General features: G+C 38.9%; 1 protein-coding gene across 1 annotated transcript in view; it reads right to left on the reverse strand.

The window, feature by feature from the left end:
- Positions 1-25,070, reverse strand: part of LOC311170200 (disintegrin and metalloproteinase domain-containing protein 32-like) — a gene marked incomplete at both ends in the record, with an annotated part of 119,772 nt that overhangs the window by 53,221 nt on the left and 41,481 nt on the right. The window contains 3 exons of the mRNA XM_084232594.1: positions 996-1,185; positions 5,462-5,598; positions 20,252-20,333. Coding sequence (XP_084088720.1) covers positions 996-1,185; positions 5,462-5,598; positions 20,252-20,333 — 409 coding nt within the window. The remainder of the gene's footprint in view (positions 1-995; positions 1,186-5,461; positions 5,599-20,251; positions 20,334-25,070) is intronic.

Genomic DNA, 25,070 nt, shown 5'->3' on the forward strand with positions numbered 1-25,070 from the left:
GCAGAAGAGGTCTGCGGGACCCTCCTCCAGTGGCCGGGGAGCAGCTGGGGATCGAACCGGCACTGCAGAGGCTGCAGGCAGCTTCGCAACCCAGCGCTCAACCTCTGCACTACCGGGGAGGCCCAAAATAAAATCTTATAAATCAATAATAACGAAAACCAACTTTTAAAAGGTATGAAAAATTTTTTCAAACAACAAATAGCCAATAAGGACATAAGAACATGTTCAACATTGGTACAGTTATCAAAAAACGCAAATCAAAACCATTGGAATGCCTAATATTTAAAGGGCTGACATTATCAAATTCTGGAAAGGATATGGGGGATATAAAAAGTTTATATGTTAATGAGAGGAGTGTAAAATGATACAACCACTTAGGATAAAGTTTGTTACAAACATACACTTATCACATGACTCAGAAATCCTTCTTTTAGGAATTCAGCATAATGATTCAATGCTGCTGACAACTCAACTGTCCACTAGCAGGGGAATGGAAACAGATTTTGATATATCCAAACAATTAAATACTACTGGGGGTGGGAGGCAAAGAAATTACTGTGGCATAAAACAATTACATTTTTCAGGGCTTCCCTATAAAGTAAATCATCCCAAAACACCCAAATTTCAGACTAATATTAACACAATCTTCTCTCACCATACTACTGATTCCAATGTGGTGTAATACCAACAATACTCGGTGGTCTGTTGACATACTAATCTTCAATAAGACATTTATAAGATCAAGCACAGGTTTGGAATCTAGAAGGTTACGTTGGACTCCTCTTTTTTCCCATCAGGAATCTTGTCTTGGAGCACATTTTATATTTACTTAAAAAGCCTCAATCTATAAAATTTAGACAGAATAGTCTTACATGTATTTGAGCCTGATTTCCTTTACTGCCAATATTCTATATGGTATTCAGTCATATTTGAGATGTATAGTGCTAGAGAAAAGAGATTAACTGAAACAATAAATTTATTAATCAATTCCTAGTTAACAGACTTACTGTAAAATTACCACAGTCGCAGCTTTCTGTTCCCTCCACTCTGCCATTGCCACAGACTTGCTGCGGAGCACGTTGCATTTGTGGTTTATTCTGCAGACATTTGGCACCCATATTTGAAATAAAATTTTCAAAGTCATTCAAACTGCAACTGCTAAACATCTTCACACCACTGAATTGCCTAAACATGAATCCATATAATGTCATTAACAGAATACTTCCATATGCACAGTTCTTTGTTACACAAATTAATTTCAAAATGTTAAATGTAGTAGTTAACATAAATGTTTAAAAACAAATACAAGCTAAAATCACTCTTGAAAGGACATGTGATTTTTACTCACTGGAATATATGTCCTTATTAAAATTTTGTACAAAAATTAGTACAACTCAGTATCAAAAAATTAACAATCCAATTAGAAAACAGACAAGACTTGAATAGACATTTCTCCAAAGACAGAGATATAAAAGGCTATCAAATACGTGAAAAGGTGTTCAACATTACTAATTATCTGAGAATTACAAATCAAAACTCAATGAGCTATTTCCTCATACCTGCTGAGACAGTCATTAAAAAAAGTTACCTGTTGACTGGAATATAGAGAAATTGGTACTCTAATACACTGTTGATGGGAATATAAATTGGAAAACAGTAGAGAGATTCCTCAGAAAATCTAAAATGGAATGACCTTATAACCCAGAAATTCCACTTCTGATACAGATCAAAAAAATTAAAATCAGAACCTCACAAAGAAATCTATACTCCCTTGTTCACTATAGCTTTATTCATGGTAGCAAAGATATGGAGGCAAACTATATGTCTAGTGACTGATGTTTAGGTAAATGAAGTGTAGAATGTATGTGCAATGGAATATTGTTTTGCCTTTTAAAAAAAGGAAATTCTGCATAAGCAACAACATGGATGAATTTCCAGGTCATAATAATGCTAAGTGAAATAAGCCAGTCACAGAAAGATGAATACTGCCTGATTTCACTTACACGAGATAGCTAAAACAGTCATATTCAAAAGTACAGAGCGTAGAATGGTAGTTGCAGAAGCTAGGGAAAACGGGGTTGTTCAATGAATATGGAGTTTCACTTACGCAAGATGAATAAATTCTAAAAATTCATTCTACAACAGTCTCTATAGTTAACAGTAATATCTTACATATTTCAAAAGTATCAAGTATTCCCATCACAAGAATAAATTAAGAACACATCAATTTTAATTTTACATGCATTACAAATATATCTACCAAAGAGAAAAACTGTATTTTTGTGTGTGTGATTGCCTACAAATTATTGCTCACAGAAAAACAATGATGATATAAGTTTATTTTTTTGTTTTATTTTTTAATATTTTATTTTATATAATTCTTACATCATTTTTCATTTTTGCACAGTGCATGCATTTTCATTTTGGTTATATTCCCCGTACAATTCCCAACCACCTTATTTTGGCCCTGATCCCTCCTCTTTCTCCCCACCCCCATTACTATGTCTCTGGTTTATAGCTGCTTGTTGCTTTTGATTTTTCTTTATATGATTAGTCTTTTTCCTGGTCCCTTATTTAGTTTTTTCTAAATTCCTGCTATGAGTGAGATCATCTGATATTTTTCTTTTTCTTTCTGGCTTATTTCGCTGAGCATGATCCCTTCCAGTTCCATCCATGTTGCTGCAAACTGCATGTGTTTGTCTTTTTTGATTGCTGAGTAATATTCCATTGTGTATATGTACCACATCTTCTTGATCCAGTCATCCGTTTTTGGGCATTTGGGTTGTTTCCATTGCTTACCTATTGTAAATAGTGCTGCTATGAACATAGGGGTGCAGGTGCCCTTTTGAATTAATGTTTCTTAGTCCTTTGGGTAAATATCTAGGAGTAGAATTGCTGGATCATATGGAAGCTCCATCTTTAGTAGGTTGAGGAATCTCCACACAGCTTTCTATAGTGGTTGGACCATTTTGCACTCCCACCAGCAGCGCAGGAGAGTTCCTTTTTCTCCACATCCACATCCTCGCCAACATTTGTTGTTGCTAGTTTTTTTTAATATGTGCCATTCTCACTGGTGTAAAATGGTATCTCATTGTAGTTTTGATTTCTTTAATTTGATGTAGTCCCAGCTGTTTATCTTTGCCTTCACTATCACTACTTTGGGTGATGTGTCTGTAAAGATGTCTTTGAGGTGCATGTCATGTAGTGTTTTGCCTATATTTCCTTCTATATATTTTATAGTTTCAGGTCTTATGTGTAGCTCTTTAATCCATTTTGAGTTGGTTTTTGTGCATGGTGTGAGGTAGTAGTCAAGCTTCATTCTTAGCTGTTCCTTACTTCCTACACATTTGTTGTCTTATTTGCTTTTTTTTGTAGTTGGGGTGCTAAAGACTTAGTTTTTGTTTGTTTCTCTTCTTTTTTCACCTTGGTGGCAGGTGGAGGAGTGAAGGGTATCTGGGGCTCAAAGACTAGGTCTCAGTCCTATGAGGAGAGGAAATAACTCCAGACTATATGTCACCTCCTATACATTTACATTTATGGGGCGGTGAAACAGGGGAAGGGGGCCTCCCTGGTGGCGCAGCGGTTGAGCACTGGGTTGTGAAGCTGCCCGCGGCCTCTGCAGCGCCGGTTCGATCCCCAGCTGCTCCCCGGCCACCAGAGGAGGGTCCCACATGGCGCACAGACCTCTCCTGTGCCCGCTGCTCCCCTCAGCAGTGTACTTAGGTCCTTCTGCCTGCTCTGCTCCCCGCTCTGGCTCTGGTGAATTCTCTCACCCTCCCCCGCTTCTGACTGTACCCAGTGCATGTATAAAGAAAACAAACAAGCAAATAAATAAATAAATAAATAAATAAAACATGCCTCTAAAAAAAAAATATATATAAAAAAAAAAAAAAAAAGAAACAGGGAGAGGGAGGAACACAAGGGAATATAGTGATGATGCCCAGGTGATATAGTGGTGGGAGAACTGTGGGGACAACAGTGTAAAGGGAAAAAAAATAAATTTAAAAAACTGTATAATATTTTGACTTTGAACTAATTATAGCCAATTATAAGTTGGACAATATGTATAAAAGCATTTTAAATATTATAAAACACTATATAAATCTAGAAGTTTATTGACATAGATTCAAAAACCAGAACCCCTGGGTTCAAAACTTGGGTCTGCCAAAAATTAACTATTTCACCATGGATAACTATCCCTTTCTAATTCTGTTTCTCATTTGTAAAAATGGGAATAAAAGGACCTTTCCTTTAGATAGGTTTTGAGAATCATATGAATTAATATATGTAAGTGTTCAGGATGATCTCTAGCACAAAATAAGTACAATGCAAATATTTGTTATTATTATTATTATTAATACTAGATTCTCAGTGGCCTATGCAAATATCTATTACAGCATAATTGAGAATAGTTGGCAAAATGGACAATAGATTCAGAATTGTAAATTCTCATATAATTCATCTCTATATAAGTTATATATTGGATTCAATAAGCATATATTTTAATTCAATATATTTAATAAAATTATATATATATATTTACACACATAATATTACTTATATGTAATATGCTTAGAACTAATTGGCGGTATATGTGTGCATATGTGTATATATATGTATATGTGTGTGAGTTTAAGCAAGTTTTAAATTTTATATAAGTTAACCCTTAAATACTGCTTAGGAGTGATTATGAAACGAGCAAATTTTCAAAGTTAATGCCTTTTTCACTTTTCATTGTTTAGTTATGAATATACGTCATACTTAATATAGGTCCTTTCCACAAATTAAAAAAAAAAATAGTACCAATGACACCTCCTGTAGCCTTTGTTTCAGATACTAATTGGGGAATATTGACAAATATTTAACTAATCCATCACATACTCATGAGATTTTACAGTTTTGAAAATTATTTCACATTTTATCTTCTCATTTTATTTTTATAGCACTCTGTGAAGTAAGAGAATAGGCATAAGCACTCCTATTTTAAAGACTAGAAAAATTAATCTAAGCAAGATAATTAATCTAAAATTAATCTAAGCAAGGAAACTCTATGGGGACTACACCTGAGGGGAAAGGAAAAAAAAAAAGCAAACATTGTTTAAAAATGAACAATGATGTAAAAAATATATAAATAAAAATAAAATAGAAAATAAATAAATAAAAACAAAGGCTACTTGTTTTGGCCAGTGACATATTCTCAGAGATCCTTACTAAATTATTTCATAAAATACACAGCTAAGGAAAATCCCTTTGCTAATGTATCTAATAAAGTAAATTTGTTATCACTCACTGTTCTTAATGGCACAGTTCCCTCCATACTCTTTTTATACTTAAAATTTTGTTTCTATTTTCTATTCCTTGGTCCATTTATAGCTAATTAATACTATAAGTATTCACACTTCAAATATTGGTTGTAAGTAAAACAACCAATAACAAAACCTTATTTTTTTAAAAAACTTACATAGCTTCTGGATTCATTACACAAATGACTCCTGGACATTGACATTGCTTTGGATCATCATATGATAGTCCAAGACTGAGTCCCAGCATCTGAGTGACAATAACTGAAAATGCCTCTAAAGTTATCCTCTTGGTATACTACATTAACAAAAAAGAAAATTCAAATGAAAAGTGATTCATTGAAAAGTGGTATTATTTTTATAATTCTAACATTTTTTATTCCAATACTTTAAAATAAACAAATGTTCTTTAGACAAGTGAGAACTAAAGCTCTTCCTACGAAATTTTCTGAGATAAAAGCATATTGAATCTATGCCCAGTTTTGCCCCAATGTAACAACAGCATGCCTAGCATCATTTCTAAGTAGCTACCATATTGGTATAAAAGCACTGTTTTTTGTATTAGACTTTTTTTGCTATATGGATCATGACTTTAAACTTACCTAATTTCTTATAAACAGCTCTCATATTCATTTAGGAGCCTACATGATACCCTGCCTCCCCAGCTCACAAATTGGTCATATAACCAAATAGTTCAGTTTAAGTTTGCTCTCTGCTTCCTGCAAGATTTTGACACAATTAACTGGTGTCAGGAAAAGTCACAGAAGACATCACCAACATGGAGGCGAAGGGACATTAGGATTAAATTCTCCCATGAAAACAACTGATGGGGAGAAGCAGTTACGGGTTCCTGGTGGGACCCAGACGTGCTGGACAAAGTTGGGGACACTGGCGACCCGCGCAGAGGCAGAGGGAAGGTGGGAACGCCAGGGGAAGGGAGGGGAGAAAATCATAGATCTAGAATCCTCCCCCACCACCCGCGAGGCCGGCCCAGTCCACCCAGCAGAAAAGGAAGCGAGGCGTTTTGGAGGCCACGGGAGAATCCTGAGACCTCGGAGAACTCCGGAAAGTGCCAGGGGGGAAACCAGGCCGCGGGGTGGGCGCACAGCGCTGGGTGCCAGCCCCTCAGTTGTGGCGCCTCCCGCCACGCCCCCCACACCCCCACACACCCCCCAAACCCCCCCACACCCCACTCCCACCTCCCGCCTTTTTCCAGAGACGGCGGGAACTGCGCAGTTCTGGAAGTTTACCAGAGTTTTTACTAAGTTTACTAGTGATCAGAACTACATCACTAACCACCTCCCCGGAAACCCGGAGGCTGTCCCCGAGGTGCCTCCAGGAAGGACACACCCTTCAGGGGTCGCACCTACCAGCGGGAGGGGATCAGATGGCGCCTCACGGGGCAAGTCCCTACATTGGGGGCCACTAGAGACCCCAAGACCACAGGTGGAAGGAGGCCTCAAGAGCCCCCGCACTTGCCCAACTACCTCAGCGACCCAGAGTGCCGACCCTCCCACACGCGCATCTGCAGTGGACACTGTCAGAGACTGGTGGGCACGCCACAGTTTACACCTCGCACTCAGTGCTCTTTCTTTATCCTCCCTCCACACAACACAAGACCGAGAGCGGCCCTGGGAAGACGATCCCGCACAGCCCTCCGGCGCCCCCCCAGCGGAACAGACTAAAACAGCGATGCTAGCTCACTGGGAGCCATCAAAGGCCCGAGGAGCAACTCTCCCCCAGCCTGTGAGAGTGTTTGTTTGTTTATGGGTCATTTGGTTGAGTGTTGTGCCTCTCACTCTTTACTACCTCTGTTTTCTGTTTACTCTAGTTTTCTCCTCTCTCCCATTTAACATTATTATTACTATTTTCTCTTCTCTTTCTGTTGCTTCCCCTCCTCTCCCTTCTCCTTTTTCCTACCTTGTCCCTTTTATTCTTCCCCCGCCTTTATCCCTTTTACATTTCCTTATCACCCTTTTTTTTCCTCTTCTCTCTTTTGTCACTCCTTATTCTCTTTGGAGTCCTGTATTTTTCCAAGACACGCCTAGAGGAACCTAGCAGCTCAGCAGAGTACATTCTACCCAACCTAGAAACACCTTCCAGTGGACTTGGCCGCAGCATGTGTCTGGAGGTACAGCAGTCCACAAGAGACTCTTGACTACCACAAGCTGAGACTTTAGATCCCATTCTACATAGTGGGGACCAAAAAAGCAAGGGCTCCTGTAGCAAATCACAGCTCAAAACAACATCTACCACAATAGAAGAGTGCCTAGACATGTACCCAAGTGGGAACTGCAGGAACCCCCAACTTCCAAATCCAGTTGCCCCCAACACCCTAGGAAGAGCAACAGGAAGTACCACCTATCTAGAGCTGGGGTACAGCTGAAGACAACAGGGGGGGAAATACAAGAACCCCCACCTACACCTCTACTCACCAGCCACAGTGACTCACATACCAGGCATACACATCTAGGCCTCAGCACCAGACATCATGCCCGCCAGCACCAGTGGTAATGGGGCATTATGAACAGAGCAAAACCAAAGGCAAACAATAGGAAGAAAGAAAAATACAAGCGATCAAAATGGCCCTTCTGGGAACAATACACCATAGAAAGAAAGTCAACCTCCAGAACCCAATAATATGAACACAGAAGAATATCTCTGCCTGGCAGAAAAAAATTCAGAATTGCCACAATGAAAACACTTACAGAATTAAAAGAAAGGTGGGGCCTCCCCTGGTGTAGGGGTTAAAGTCTCAGTGCTATCAAGCTGTCACCAGCCACTGCAGCATGAGTTCCATCCCCAGCCAGGGAGCTAACCCACATGGTGCAGCAGACCTCTCCTGTCTCCTTCCCTCAGCAGTATATTTCAATAGATCCATCTGTTCTGATCACCACTCTGTCTCTGGTGAATCCTTTCACACACCCCCCACACCTCTGGCCTACACCCCAGTTCTTGTATGCATAAATAAATAAATATCTATATATACAAGAATTAAGAGAAAATGTAGAAAGGGGAAAAAAATACAAACAATGAATTGAGGAATAAGAATGAATCCCTAAAGAAGAAATTGAAGGAAGTGGAGAATATCCAAAAATTAGTAGAGGAGCTCAGAATTCTGGGTAAAACCATGAAAACAGAAGAAACAGAAGAATGAATCAGTACTCTTATAGACACAGACATAAAAAGAGCCAAAAAAGAAAAGGAAAGAGAAGTACAAAGGAAAAAGAATGAAGAAACAATTTAAGAACTACCTGACACCATGAGGAAAGGAAATACTAGAGTCATAGTAATCCCAAAAAGGTAAGGAGAGGGACTAAGAAATCAAGGAAGAGAACTTCCGAAACGTGAAGAAGGAAATGACAATAAATACAACGGAAGCCAGAAATTACCACAAAAAAGGAAATTACCCTGAAAAGGGGGAAAACTACAGCAAGACAGATAATAGTAAAGTTTCCAAGAGTCTAAGACAAGGAAAAAATAATGAAAATGATGAGGGCAAAGAAACAGATAACCTATAAAGGAAAAATCAATCAAATGACATCAGATTTCTCTGAAGAAACAATACAGGTAAGAAGAGAATGGAGTGACATATTAACAAACTCCAGGTCAACAAATGTCAACCAAGAATACTCTACCCTGCAAAGCTCTCCTTCCTCTATGAAGGAAAAATAAGGAGCTCCTCAGACAAACAATCTTCAGAAATTCATTACTACTAAACCCACACTCCAAAAACTACTACAAGTAGCCCTAAAGCCAAAACCAACAGAGAAATGAATTGGAAGAACAGAATAAGGTAAGGAATAGAATCACAAATAGGCAAACAAAAAGGTAAATATGGATACCAGTGTATCAATATTAACTCTAAATATAATGGACTAAACTCAATCAATAAAAAGACACAGAGTTGCAGGCTAAATTTTTTAAAAAACAGAACCCAACCTTCTGCTGTCTATAGGAAACTCATTTAAGTACAAAAGATAAACATAGATTGAAAGCAAAGGCTGCAAACAATCCTACAAGCAAAAGTCTCAAAAAAGAAGGCAAGAACAGCTACACTTATATAGGATAAAATAGACTTCAAACTAAAAAAGGTAAAAAGAGACATAGACGGTCACTACATTATGATTAAGGGGACAATACGTCAAGAAAACATAACACTCAACATATACTCCCCAAATGAAGGAGCACCAAAATATACCAGACAATTATTAGTACCCTTAAAACAGATATTAGAGAAAATACATATGTAGTAGATTTCAACACCCCACTTGCACCAATTGACAGATCAACAAGACAAAAAAAATAAACAAGAGGTAGAAAATAAACAATAAACTAGAGCTCTACATAAGGACCTAGGCATCATGGGCTTAACAGACATCTATAGGATGCCGCACCCAAAAAATCTGAGTACACATTTTTCTCAAGTGCACGCAGATCATTCTCCAGGATTGATTACATACTGGGACACAAGACAAACCTCAACAGATACATTAAGATCAAAATCATACCAACTATCTTCTCTGATCATAAAGGCATCAAACTAGAAATAAATCATTAAAAGAAAGCAAGGTACCCTCCTACGTCACAGAGACAGAAACACAGTACTGGAAGACCACTAGATTAATAAGAAGATCAAAGAAAATGTTAAAAATACTTAGGAACAACAATGAGGACACAACTTTCCAGATTGCATGGGACACAGCAAAAGCAATAATAAGAGGAAAGTATATAGCAATACAGACTCAAATCAAGAAACAAGAAAGAACTCAAATAAACAACCTAATCTCCAATCACAAAGAATTAGAAAAATAACAACAAAAAACCCCAATATCCAGTATAAGAAAGGAAGTAATAAAAATCAAAGCAGAAATAAATGAAATAAAAATTTAAAAAGCAATCCAAAAGATCAATGAAACCAAAAGTTGGTTCTTTGAAAAAATAAACAAAATCAACAAACCTCAAGTCAGGATCACAAAAGAAAAATGGGAGAAAACACAAATAGGATCATAAATGAAAGAGGAGAAGTTATAATAGACACAGCAGAAACCAAAAGCATAATCAGAGATTATGAACAGTGAGATGCAAATATGTTCAACAATCTAGAAGAGTTGGACGAATTCCTAGAACTATACAATCATCCAAAACAAAATAGAAGAAAAAGAACACCTAAATAGACCAATTACAAGCAGTGAAATTGAAACAGTAATCGAAACACTCCCCAAAAACAAAAGCCCAGGACCTGAAGCTTTCACAAATGAATTGAATTCTAACAAACGTTCAGAAACAAACTAGTGCTTATTGTATACAAACTCTTCCAAGAAATAGGGAAGGAAGAAATACACCAACAATGTTTTATAAAGTTAACATTACACTAATACCAAAACCAAACAAGGACAATACAAAAAAAAGAAAACTACAGCCCAATCTCTCTTATGAACACTGATGCAAAAATCCTCAACAAAATCTTAGCCAACAGAACCCAACAATGCATCAAAAGTGTAATACACTATGGGGCCTCCCCGGTGGTGCAGCGGTTGAGCACTGGGTTGCGAAGCTGCCCGCAGCCTCTGCAGCGCCAGTTCGATCCCCGGCTGGTCCCCGGCCACCGGAGGAGGGTCCCACATGGCGCGCAGACATCTCCTGCCGCCCGCTGCTCCCCTCAGCAGTGTACTTCGGTCCTTCTGCCTGCTCTGCTCCCCGCTCTGGCTCTGGTGAATTCACTCACCCTCCCGTGCTTCTGACTGTACCCAGTGCTTGTATAAATAAATAAATAAATGAACAAACAAATAAATAAAAATCTTAAAAATAAAATAAAATAAAATAAAAAAGTATAATACACTATGTGCCTCCTTGATGGTGCAAGGGGTTAAGACACAACCTATGAAGCTATCTGCAGCCACTGCAGCATGAGTTCGAGCCCTGGCCAGGGAGCTACCCACATGGCGCAGCAGACCTCTCCTGACTCACCTGCTGCTCCCCTCAGCAGTGTATTTCAGTCAATCTGCCTGTCCTGTTCCCCATTCTGTCTCTGGTGAATCCTCTCACCACCCACACCTCTGGCCTGTACCCCAGTTCTTATATGCATAAATAAATAAATATTTAAATATATATATATAATACATTATGACCAAGTTGGATTTTTCTAGGGACATACAGATGGTTCAACATCTGGAAATCAACTAATGTAATCCAATATAGCAACAAAAAGAAAAAGAAAAACCATATGATCATATGAATAAATGCTAAGAAAGCATTCAACAAAGTTCAACATCCATTTATGATGAAGGCCCTTGAAATCCTTGGGACAGAAAGAAGATACCTTAGCATAATAAAAGCCATATACAACAAATCCATAGCCAGTATTATCTTCAATAGTGGAAAGCTGAAAGCCTTTCCCCTAAGATCTTGAACAGGCAAGGATATCCGCCCTCATGACTACTTTTCAATATAATACTGGAAGGCCTAGCCAGAGCAATAAAACAAGAGAAATACATACAAGGAATCCAAATAGGGAAAGAAGATGTAAAACTGCCACTATTTGCAGATGATAGATAATATGTAGAGAGAATCCTAAAAACTCCACAGAAAAACTAATCAAAATCATCAACCAGTTTAGTAAAGTAGCAGGATACAAAATCAACACATGCAAATCAGTAGTCTTCCTATATGAAAACAATCAACCTGAAGAAGAAGAAATTAAGAAAACCCTCCCTTTTATAATTGAATCAAAAAAAATCAAATACTTGGGAATAAACCTAACAAAAGAGGTAAAGGACATATACAAAGAAAATTATAAGACATTGTCAAAAGAAACAGAAGACACAAAGAAATGGAAAGATATCTCTTGCTCATGGATTGGAAGAATTAACATTATTAAAATGGCCATCCTAGCAAAAGCAATTTACAGATTCAATGGTATTCTGCTAAAAATTTCAATAACATTCTTTTAAGAAATAAAACAAATATTGATGAAATTCATATGGAACCACAAAAACCTTGAATAGCCAAAGTTCTCCTGACTAAAAAGGAAAATGGAGGAATCACACGCCCTGATTTCAAATTATACTACAAAGCCATAATAATTAAAACTGCATGGTGGGCCTCCCCGGTGGCGCAGCGGTTGAGCGCTGGGTTGCGAAGCTGCCCGCAGCCTCTGCAGCGCCAGTTTGATCCCCGGCTGCTCCCTGGCCACCAGAGGAGGGTCCCACATGGCGCGCAGACATCTCCTGCCGCCCGCTGCTCCCCTCAGCAGTGTACTTCGGTCCTTCTGCCTGCTCTGCTCCCCGCTCTGGCTCTGGTGAATTCTCTCACCCTCCTGCGCATCTGACTGTACCCAGTGCATGTATAAACAAACAAACAAACAAATAAATAAAACATGCCTCTATAAAAAAAAAAAAATCCATGGTACTGGGAAAAAAAACACAGTGACCAATGGAATCTAATAGAAGACCCAGAAATAAACCCACAGACTTATGGACAACTAATCTTTGACAAAGGATTTCTTATCTAGATTGTATACTGGTCTAGTCCCTATGGAAAACAGTATGGAGGTTTCACAGTCTATTCAAAATAAATCTACCATATGATGCAGCAATTTCACTGTTAGGTTTCAACCTGAAGAATGCAAATCAGAAGGGGGCGGAGCAACATGGCAGCGAGGAGACACTGCGAGTAAGATCTCCCATTAAAAAAAGGTTAATAGGGAGGAAAAGTGGCAGGTCCCAGTGAGAACTGGGACACGGAAGATAAACGGGTGACGCCAGCAAACTGCCCGAAGAAGAAAGTTGCCATAAAAGAGGACTAGAAGGGAGGGAAGGGCAGAACCCTGCTCTCCTCCCCCGCCCACAGAGCCGGCACTCTCCGACCAGCAGAGAGGAGGAAAACAACACACTAAAACGACCAACAAGAACAAACGACGCAGCAAGCGGGACTGTGAGTGGAAAGGAACTATTGCAGCCACCACACCCCGTGAACAGGAGCTGTGGAGAACCCTGCAGAATCCGCCGCTGCGGTAAGCGAATGGCTCTGGGCGCCATTAGAGAAGAACAAAGACCCCGGGAGACCCACACACAGCCCAGGCTGCCGGTAAGCTTGCGCGGAAAAGCTGTGCACTTGGCGCGCTTGAAAAGCAAACACGGACTGGGATCTCTGCTGCCCGGTCCCCGCACCTGCGACCTAGGCTTGCGGGGAGACGCGCGGAGGCCCTCACGGGGGTGAAAGTCCCTCACTGAGTGAGCAGGAACCAGGCGCCCAGGCACGGGAGCTGGGTGCAAAAGGCGCCATTCCCGCGCCCCTGAACTGGGCTACAGCCCACATCCTGGACCTGAGGGCTTTGAACTGAGACCCCCGGGGCACGAAATTCTGGGCGTGGGTTCTCCATGACGGTGGGGCACAAGGCAGACACAGCACCCCAAAGCCGTTGAGGTTTACCCTACCATTCTCGCTCTCTGTTCCCTGTCCCACGGGGGTGGGGGGGTTGAAAAACAGCCCCCCAAGGACAATAGGAGAGATCTCTGGAGCCACCTAGCGACCAGAAAAAAAGTCACTAACACCCCATAGAACAGAGAAATTTCTTAAGACTTCTTAAAAAGCGCAGAAGGCTTCTGGAGGACCCAGTGGCCAGCTGGGAAGTTAGCCCACGCCAGGCCCCTTCCAACCAGCAGTCTGAGCCCACAGAGGGAGCAGGCACCCACGTCCGGGGCAGACCGGGCACGCAGAAGAGTGTGCCTGAGACCGGACGCGCAGGGACTGCGTCCCGCTTCGCCAGTTTAGAACGGGGACATTTCTTCAGTAAAGACTGCCTAAAACCAGCAGAAAGCCCCCCCAGAAGCCAGAGATGATTCCTGGAGGAGCCAGAGGGGAGCGGAGAAGTTCACCCAAGATGACGGCCAGTCCGAGCAACACAGTGTCCCAATGCATACGACAAATTAGAAAACAGACAGTAGGGAGTAGAAGAACCACACGCAACCTAACAACGCCTCAGGAAAGAAGCACACCACAAAAAGAAAACCACCCTCCAGATTGCAACGACAGTAACTTGGAAGAACTTCTGAGCCTTCCAGAAAGAGAATTTAAAATTGCCCTGATTAAAAAAGTGACAGAAGTCATAAAGGAAAACAATGATCAGAAGAAGGAAATTGAGTCCCTAAAGAGGGAAAACAATGGTCAGAAGAATGAAATTGAGTCCCTAAAGAGGGAAGTAAAAGAAATGCAAGAGATCAAAGAATTAATGGAGGAACTAAAGAACTCTGGGAAAAGCAATGAAAGCAGAATAGATGAAATGGAAGAACGAATAAGTACTCTTGAAGACACAGAAATAAAAAGAACCAAAACAGAAAAGGAAAGAGAAGTACAAAGGAAAAAGAATGAAGAAAGACTTCGGGAACTATCTGACTCCATGAGGAAAGGAAATATAAGAGTTATAGGAATTCCAGAAGGAGAGGAGAGAGATGTAGGAACAGAGAAAATATTCCAGGAGATAATTGAAGAGAACTTCCCAAATGCGAAGAAGGAGCTGAAAATTGATATACAAGAAGCAAGAAGAACACCAAACTTCCACGACGAAAGGAAAAACACAGCAAGACACATAATAGTAAAGCTCCCAAGAATCAGGACAAGGAAAAAATAATGAAGCTGGCAAGAGGGAAGAAACAGATAACATTCAAAGGAAAACCAATCAGGCTGACATCAGACTTCTCTGAAGAAACACTACGGGCAAGGAGAGAGTGGAGGGACATAGTCAACAGACTCCAAGAAAACAGATGCCAACCAAGAATACTCTATCCCGCAAAGCTCTCCTTCCTCTTTGAAGAAAGAATATGGACCTTCCCAGACAAAGAGAAACTCCGGAATTTCATTACGACTAAACCCGCACTCCAAAAAATACTACAAGGAATCCTAAAGCCAGAACCTCAGAGGGACGAATAACAATGAAAGAACACCAAAAAAAAAAAAAAGTTATTAAAAGAATAAATAAATAAAATCAAAGGAAAGACAAACACAATGGCAAATACAGATGCTAACATATCAATATTAACTCTAAATGTAAATGGACTAAACTCTTCAATAAAAAGACACAGAGTTGCAGCCAGGATTAAGAAACAAAACCCAACCTTTTGCTGTCTCCAGGAAACACATTTAGCTACAAAAGATAAAAACAGGCTTAAAGTTAAAGGATGGAAAACAATCCTACAAGCAAATAGACCAAAAAAGAAAGCAGGAACAGCTATACTTATATCAGATAAAACAGATTTCAAACTCAAAAAGATAAAAAGAGACCCCAATGGTCACTACATTATGATCAAGGGGACAATACTTCAAGAAGAAATAACACTCATTAACATACTGGGGCACAAGACAAACATCAACAGATACACCAAGATTGAAATCATACCAACCATTTTTTCTGACCATGAAGGCATCAAACTGGAAATAAACCATAAAAAGAAGGCAAGGAACTATTGTATCTCATGGAGATTAAAAACCAAACCACTGGAAGACCACTGGACTAATGAGGAGATCAAAGAAGAAATTAAAAAATTCTTTGAATTGAATGACAAGGAGGACACTAATATCCTAAATGTATGGGATGCAGCAAAAGCAGTAATAAGAGGAAAATATATAGCAATAGAAGCTCACATCAAAAAACAAGAAAGAACTCAAAGAAACAACCTAATCTCGAAGCTCAAAGATCTAGAAAAAGAACAACAAAAAAACTCAAAACCAGTAGAAGAAAAGAAATAATAAAAACCAAAGCAGAAATAAATGAAATTGAAACTAAAAAAACAGTCCAAAAGATCAATGAAACCAAGAGCTGGTTCTTTGAAAAAATCAATAAAATAGACAAACCCCTAGCCAGGCTCACAAAGGAAAAAAGGGAGAAAGCACAAATAAACAGGATCATCAATGAAAGAGGAGAAATCACAACGGACACAGCAGAAATCAAAAGAATAATCAGTAACTACTATGAACAGTTATATGGAAACAAGTTCAACAATCTAGAGGAGATGGACAAATTCCTACAACTCTACAATCACCCAAAGCTAGATAAAGAAGAAATAGAACACCTAAACAGACCAATTACAAGCAGCGAAATTGAAATGGTAATCAAAAACCTCCCCAAAAACAAAGCCCAGGATCTGATGGATTTACAAATGAATTCTACCAAACATTCAGAGACGAATTAGTGCCTATCCTTCACAAACTGTTCCAAAAAATTGAGAAGGAAGAGACAATACCAAACACGTTCTATGAAGCCAACATTACACTAATACCAAAACCGAATAAGGACAACACAAAAAAGGAAAACTACAGGCCAATCTCCCTAATGAACACTGATGCAAAAATCCTCAATAAAATTTTAGCTATCAGAATCCAACAATGTATCCATAAGATAATTCACCACGACCAAGTAGGATTCATTCCAGGGACACAAGGATAGTTTAACATCCGAAAATCAATCAACGTTATCCAACACATCAACAAAAAGAAATATAAAAACCATATGATAATATCAATAGATGCTGAGAAAGCTTTCGACAAAGTGCAACACCCATTCACGATAAAAGCCCTTGAAATTCTTGGGATACAAGGAACATACCTCAACATCATAAAGGCCATCTATGACAAGCCAACAGACAGTATCATCCTCAATGGTGAAAAGCTGAAAGCAATTCCATTAAGGTCTGGAACAAGACAAGGATGTCCACTCTCACCACTGCTTTTCAATATAATACTGGAAGTCCTAGCCAGAGCAATAAGACAAGAGAAAGACATACAAGGAATCCAAATAGGAAAAGAAGAAGTCAAACTATCACTATTTGCAGATGATATGATAATATACATAGAGAACCCCAAAAACTCCACAGAAAAACTAATCCAACTTATCAATCAATTCAGTAAAGTGGCAGGATACAAAATCAACACGCAAAAGTCAGTAGCCTTCCTATACACAAACAATAAATCTGAAGAAGAAGAAATAAAAAAAAACCATCCCTTTTATTATCGAAACAAAAAAAATCAAATATTTGGGAATAAATCTAACAAAAGAGGTAAAGGACCTATACAAAGAAAATTATAAAACACTATTAAAAGAAATAGAAGAAGACACAAAGAAATGGAAAGACATCCCCTGCTCATGGATTGGAAGAATAAACATTATTAAAATGGCCTTCTTTCCAAAAGCAATATACCGATTCAACGCTATTCCAATAAAAATTTCAATGTCATTCTTCAAAGACATAGAACAATTATTGATGAAATTCATATGGAATCACCAAAAACCCCGCATAGCCAAAGCTCTCCTGAAAAAAAAGAAGGAAATGGAGGCATCACACTCCCAGACTTCAAACTATACTACAAAGCCATAATCATCAAAACTGCATGGTATTGGAACAAGAACAGACATACAGACCAATGGAATCGAATAGAAAATCCAGAAATAAACCCACAAATTTATGGTCAACTAATCTTTGACAAAGGAGCAAAGACTATGCATTGGAGCAAAGAAAGTTTGTTCAATAAATGGTGCTGGGAAAACTGGGTCGCTACATGCAAAAGAATGAAGCTTGACCACTACCTCACACCATACACAAAAATCAACTCAAAATGGATTAAAGAACTAGACATAAGACCTGAAACCATAAAATACATAGAAGGAAATATAGGTGAAACACTACGTGATTTGCATATCAAAGACATCTTTACAGACACATCACCCAAAGCAGTGATAGTGAAGGCAAAGATAAACAGCTGGGACTACATCAAATTAAAGAGCTTCTGCACAGCAAAAGAGACAATAACAAAAACAAAGAGAAACCCCACCAACTGGGAGAACATTTTTGCACCCAACACTAATGATAAAGGACTGATCACAAAAATCTGCAAAGAGCTGATGAGACTCAACAACAACAAAGAAAATAACCCAGTCAAAAAATGGGCAGAAGAGCTAAAAAGAAACTTCTCTGAAGAGGAAATGCAAATGGCCAACAGGCATATGAAAAAAATGTTCAACATCACTTGTAATCAGGGAAATGCAAATCAAAACTACCATGAGATACCATCTTACACCAGTGAGAATGGCACATATTAAAAAAACTAGCAACAACAAATGCTGGCGAGGGTGTGGAGAAAAAGGAACTCTTCTGCACTGTTGGTGGGAGTGCAAACTGGTCCAACCACTATGGAGAGCTGTGTGGAGATTTCTGGACTTACTAAACATAGAGCTTCCATATGATCCAGCAATTCCACTCCTAGGTATTTACCCAAAGGACACAGAAACATCAATTCCAGAGAGCACCTGCACCCCTATGTTTATAGCAGCACTATTTACAATAGCTAAGCTTTGGAAACAGCCCAAATGCCCAAAAATAGATGACTGGATCAAGAAGATGTGGTACATATATACCATGGAATATTACTCAGCATTCAAAAAAGATAAACACATGCAATTTGCAGCAACATGGATGGTGCTGGAAGGGATCATGCTCAGCGAAATAAGCCAAAAAGAAAAAGAAAAATACCGGATGGTCTCACTCATAGCAGGAATCTAGAAAACTTAAATAAGGGATCAGGAAAATGAATAACTATAAGAAAGTGAAAATCATAATCAACAAAAAACTATGAACCAGAGACACTTTTTGGTGGGTGGGGGCTGGGAGGGGAGGGATTGGGGTCAGAATGGGGCATGTGCAGTTGTATGGGGGAATATAAAAATAAAATTTATTATTTAAATAAAAAAAAATAGAATGGAATTGAAATTATAAATTCTAGAATAGGGTACATGACAAGGATAAAGGAGAAGATTTTATTATCAATTTTTGTTTGAAACTGTTTTACCATGTACATGCATAAATTCTATAATAAAAAATAACTTAGGGTATACAAAATATGTGCCAAAAAAACCCATTTTTATAACAATATATAAAGAGAGAAAGAGTCACATTAACAGATAAAAACACAAAGTAGAATACACATATCAATCAAAATACTACTTTAGTTACCCCTTTCTGCACTGGAAGATGCCAGATTATATGAATTTCCTTACATGTACCTTGAAAATTTGGTGTGAATAATAATTATTTTGTAATTAATATGTAGAGTACTTAAACTTGTTTTTTAAAATAATCAATGGGGTGGCTCAATGAATTACTTCATCTTTCAATGGCTCATCTACTTATGCCAGTAATTTATTTATATATATCATATTTATAAATAACACAAGGTATTCAAAACAGGCATAAAATGTTCTATTAAATACTGTGCTTTGAAGATCTGAAACATTTTAAAGAACTGTCATACTTTGGAGCCTCCCTGGTAGTGCAAGGGGTTAAGACACAACCTATGAAGCTATCCACAGCCAGTGCAGCATGAGTTTAGATCTCAGGCCAGGGAGCTACCCACATGGAGGAGCAGACCTCTCCTGACTTGCCCGCTGCTCCCCTCAGCAGTGTATTTCAGTCAATCTGTCTCTTCTGTTCCCCACTCTGTCTCTGGTGAATCCTCTCACCCCCCGCACCTCTGGCCTGTACCCCAGTTCTTGTATGCATAAATAAGTAATTTTTTTTTAAAAAAAAAGAACTATCACACTTTTTGGTTGATCATTTCTTTATATTTTAAGCATTTTTATCTGTGAGACTATTTCTCCAATTTTGTATCTATAAGCAAAAGTCTATTTGGGTTATAGAAATTTCTTTACAGATCATTTTTCATCATGCACTAATCTATATATTAAGAAATGATTGTACATTTGTGATATTTTTTATCCAGTTTAACTTCCAAATAATGCAACAATTATTCTATAAAGTACTCTTCCTTCTACACACTTCAAATGGAAAAGAAATGCAATCCTTAAATATAAATATAGATGTGAACCATATAAAATACATATTACGAAGTTGGGAAATTTTAAAATGTATAATTTTTAATAATAAAATTAACTAGTTACATACCAAAACAATTCCTGCAGAATGCTGAGTAACACACATCTTTCCAGGAAACGTTGCTCCCACATACTCTGGATAATCCCTATAGCTAAATAAATAAGTGTACATTTATAATTAATTTTAACAAACAATTTAAATGTGGAAATTCCTGCTAAAAATTGTAGTTCATAAAAATGGAGAATATAATCTTTCCACGTGTCCTTAATTGTTTCAAATTTGAAAGATATTCTTAATTAAATGAGATTAAGAACTCTGGATTTCTAAAATATATCCAATGGGTCCAAGATTTTGATGGCTTTACTGTTCTTATCACATTTGGTTAGATTTACAGAGGTATTTGATCAAGTTTATTGATCAAAAGCATTTTGATAAATGACAATGGATTAAAATTTTTCATTCATATAGAAAAACTAACCAGTTACAGATAAGCATTACATTATTGTTTTACAACTTCATGTTATTATTTCTTCTTTGAACAAAACACCAGTTAAGTAGGATACCAATTGCTGTATAATAATAGCACTACTCTGAGAGATGGACATAAGCTATTCAATTGAAACTTCAATTAAAGCCAGTGAAATATATATTATTGTTATCTCAGTGAACAAATCAAACATCAGATGGAAGTATCAGTAAATTTCTCAAGACAGCACAATTAATAGGTGCTATGGAAGGATTTTTACCTGAATAGTTTGAATCCAGAGCCATACTCTCAACTAAGGTATACGTGCTTCAAACATATCCTGCCATTATAGAGCCCTGCCAAAAAATAGATCCCAGATGTGCTGGTACTCAATTCTCAATTTGAAATGCCCCAGTTGGTCTCAATTGCACTTGAATTCACAGTTGCACTATCTCCCTACTGCTATCTTTCTTTTTGTCTCTCTGATATTGTTTATTCCTAACCCCTCCAGTACTTTTTCCTAGTATTTACTCTGAATGCCCAACTTTGGTTTTAAGTTCCAATGTCTAAATGTTTACACTCTTTCTTCATCCAAGTAAGTTCTCCCAAAAGATATTTTAAGGAATCCTCTTTACAAGTTTTAAGATTTCCCCTAAGATGCAACATATACTCTTGATGACCTGCACTCAAAAGTTATTTTTTACTTATTACTAATCACCAGTCTCTAGAATATCAAACCAGTTGTGAAAATCAGCTGTCAAGGTCTACTGTCTTGCCTTTTTCATTATTTTCTTGCATCCTTTCTCCCTTCAAAGGTTCGGTTCCAGTGCAAATTATGAATTCCATGCTCAGAAAAGAACTACAAAATTATTCAGTTTCATGCTTCTAAGCACATTATTTGTTACCTGGACTGCTTTCCCCCCTCATTTTTCCACCTACTGAATTTAAAGATGCCTATCTCTGCTTCCCACTTCTTTTTATTTATTTATTTATTTATTTTTAATTATTTATTTTTTACATCATTGTTCTTTTTTAAACAATATTTGCTTCCCCACCCCAGGTGTAGTCCCTATTGAATTTCCTTCACCAATGCACCCGTGCACCATCACCTCAGTCCCCTGTGCTCCTTCCTCCTTCCCTTTGATCCCTCTCCCTCCTCTTCCCCTGCAGGATGTCTTTGGCTTATAATTGTTTTGTTGGTTTTTTTTACACTGATGTCTTATTTGGTTCCTCTATATTCCTCCTATAAGTGAAACCATCCGATATTTTTCTCTTTCCTTCTAACTTATTTCACTGAGCATAATTCCTTTTAGCTCTATCCATGTTGCTGTAAATGGCATGAGTTTATCTTTTTTGATTGCTGAGTAACATTCTATTGTGTATATATACCACATCTACTTGATCCAGTCATCTACTTTTGGACATTTGGGTTGTTTCCAGGTTTTACCTATTATAAGTAGTGCTGCCATAAATATAGGGGTACAGGTGCCCACTTCTAATTGAATTAGCACTTTTTAAATTTGGCCATCATATCATGCATTTCTTTCCTCCCCCTTCTTTTTCTCTCTCTCCACCCCCACCCCCATATTTATCCCTCTAATGTTCATACACATAGTCTCACACTCATTCTTGGTTTCTCCTGTAAATTATGAGCAAATAGAGATAACATACTAATCTTGCAGAGTGACATTAGTAAAATGGCAGGAGTTTCCAGTCTTCATCTACAAATGGAAACAATGATTTTTGACAACTACCTATGGGTGAGAGTACCACTATAGGAACCCAGGAGAGCAGATTCCAACACTCCATTTGGAGTGGAAATTTTCAAGGACAGACACATTGCAGAAGGTAAGAACAGTTTTCTTACCCATGTTACCATTCCCCAAACAGGGCTTAGTTCTATGAGAGACAACCTGAGCCATGATTTCTCCCAAAGGGCAGATGAGAGCATAAAGAGTGCCCCCAATAAATGCAGAATGCTGCCCAAAAAGTCTAGTTCTTAAGGGTCCACTGAAAAATAAATTCATGCATACATGTATATGTGTATGTATCACTTTATGTATATCGCATATGTATATACCATTATTACCATTGCTATTTAACATTGTACTAAATTAGCCAAAGCAATAAAAATAAAGAAATTGAAGACATAAATTAAGAAAAAAAATCAACAATCTATACTTATAGATGGTATATTTTGTATGAATGAAAAGCCAAGGTAATGAATCTAAGAATTATTAAAAATGAAATCTAGTAAGGCAGTAGGAAATAAGGTCAATATTAGAAATTTAAATAATTTTTATACATAAAAACAATATGTATTTGGTAGATAAAAGACCCACTTGTAATAGCAAAAAGAAAAATATGACTGACTGTATATTATACATTTTCTTGGCAACACTGGAGACCCTCTCAAACATTATTGATTAACATATTGATGCACTAACAAGTGTGTTCTGTTCCCTACTCTGTCTCTGGTGGATTCTCTCACCCCCCCATCTCTGGCCTGTACCCCAGTTCTTGTATGCATAAATAAATCAATCTTTAAAAAAAATCATTTTACTCCTTGGAAATAAGAAGCAAGAATGGCGATTATAGACTGGAAGCAAGAATTTTCTGTAATGATGGTTACATTAATGCTTGTTATATTGAGAACAGTATTCTTTCAGGGAGTAGATATGATAACTATTCTGTAATGCACAGGTAATAAAGAAGATTGTAAGAAAAAAATGTTTTTAGCAGTTTTCTGCGTATAGTTTTCTAAATAGGTTTGATTTTTTAATAATGCAAATGTGTTACCAATTCAAAGTTGTAAAATTAAGTTTTAGAAACAAAACTAAATAAATCAAACTGATTTAATATAAATTTGTTAATAATTTATTTCTTTGAATTTATCTGAAGACAAATTTCCTTGGACATATTTTATGAGATACACTCAAAAAACAATTATCGTATAAAGCATAATACATTCACAAGAATGAAATGAGAAGCCTACATTTTTAGGGGAAAAGAAAGAACACAATTATAAAATTAAAGAATTTATGTAAAAATGCTATAATGTTAATTATGATTAAATCAGTTAAACTAATTAGAATTATCTATATAAGGGCCCCCAGGGTGGCGCAGCGGTTGAGTGCTGGGTTGCGAAGCTGCCCGCAGGCTCTGCAGCACCAGTTCGATCCCCGGATGCTCCCCGGCCTCCGGAGGAGGGACCCACATGGCGCGCAGACCTCTCCTGCCGCGCGCTGCTCCCCTCAGCAGTGTACTTCGGTCCTTCTGCTTGCTTTGCTCCCTGCTCTGGCTCTGGTGAATTCCCTCACCCTCCCGCGCTTCTGACTGTACCCAGTGCTTGTATAAATAAATAAATAAATAAAATAATAAAAAAATCTTTAAAAAAGGAGCAACATGGCTGCGAGGAGACGCTGCGAGTAAGATCTCCCATTAAAAAAAGTTAATAGGGAGGAAAAGCGGCAGGTCCCAGTGAGAACTGGGACACGGAAGATAAACGGGTGACTCCAGCAAACTACCCGAAGAAGAAAGTGGCCATAAAAGAGGACTAGAAGGGAGGGAAGCCCAGAACCCTGCTCCCCTCCCCCGCCCACAGAGGCGGCACTCTCCAACCGGCAGAGAGGAGGAAAACAACAAACCAAAACGGCCAACAAGAACAAACAACGCAGCAAGCGGGACTGTGAGTGGAAAGGAACTATTGCAGCCACCACACCCCGTGAACGGGAGCTGAGGCGAACCCTGCAGGATTCGCCGCGGCGGTGAGCGAACGGCTCCGGGCGCCATTAGAGAAGAACAAAGACCCCGGGAGACGCGCACACAGCCCGGGCTGCCGGTAAGCTTGCGCGGAAAGTTGCGCGCTCGGCTTCTTGAAAAGCAAGTGCAGACCAGGATCGCGGCTGCCCAGGTCCCCGCGCCTGCGACCTAGGCTTGGGAGACGACCTAGGGTTGCGGGGAGACGCTCGGAGGTCCTCACTGAGGTGAAGGTCCCTCCCTGAGTAAGCAGGAACCAGGTGCCCAGGCACCAGAGCGGTGCAAAAGGCGCCATTCACGCGCCACTGAACTGGGCTACAGCCCGCGTCCTTGGAACTGAGGGCTTTGGAACTGAGACCCGGGGCACGAAATTAGGGGCGTGGGTTCCCCACGACGGTGGGGCACAAGGCAGACACAGCACCCCAAAGCCGTTGAGGTGTACCCTACCATCCCCGCTCTGCTCCCTGTCCCACGGGGTGGAAAATCAGCTCCCCAAGGGCTCTAGGAGAGATCTCTGGCGCCACCTAGCGACTTGAAGCCAGCACAGGCTCCTGAAGGAGCTAGTGGCCAGCTGGGGAGTTAGCCCACACCCGGCCCCTTCCGAACAAGTAGTCTGAGCCCACAGGGAGAGCGAGCACCCACAGCCAGGGCAGACCAGGCACG

This window comes from Talpa europaea (assembly GCF_964194135.1).
Source record: "Talpa europaea genome assembly, chromosome: 4".
Lineage (NCBI taxonomy): Eukaryota > Metazoa > Chordata > Mammalia > Eulipotyphla > Talpidae > Talpa > Talpa europaea.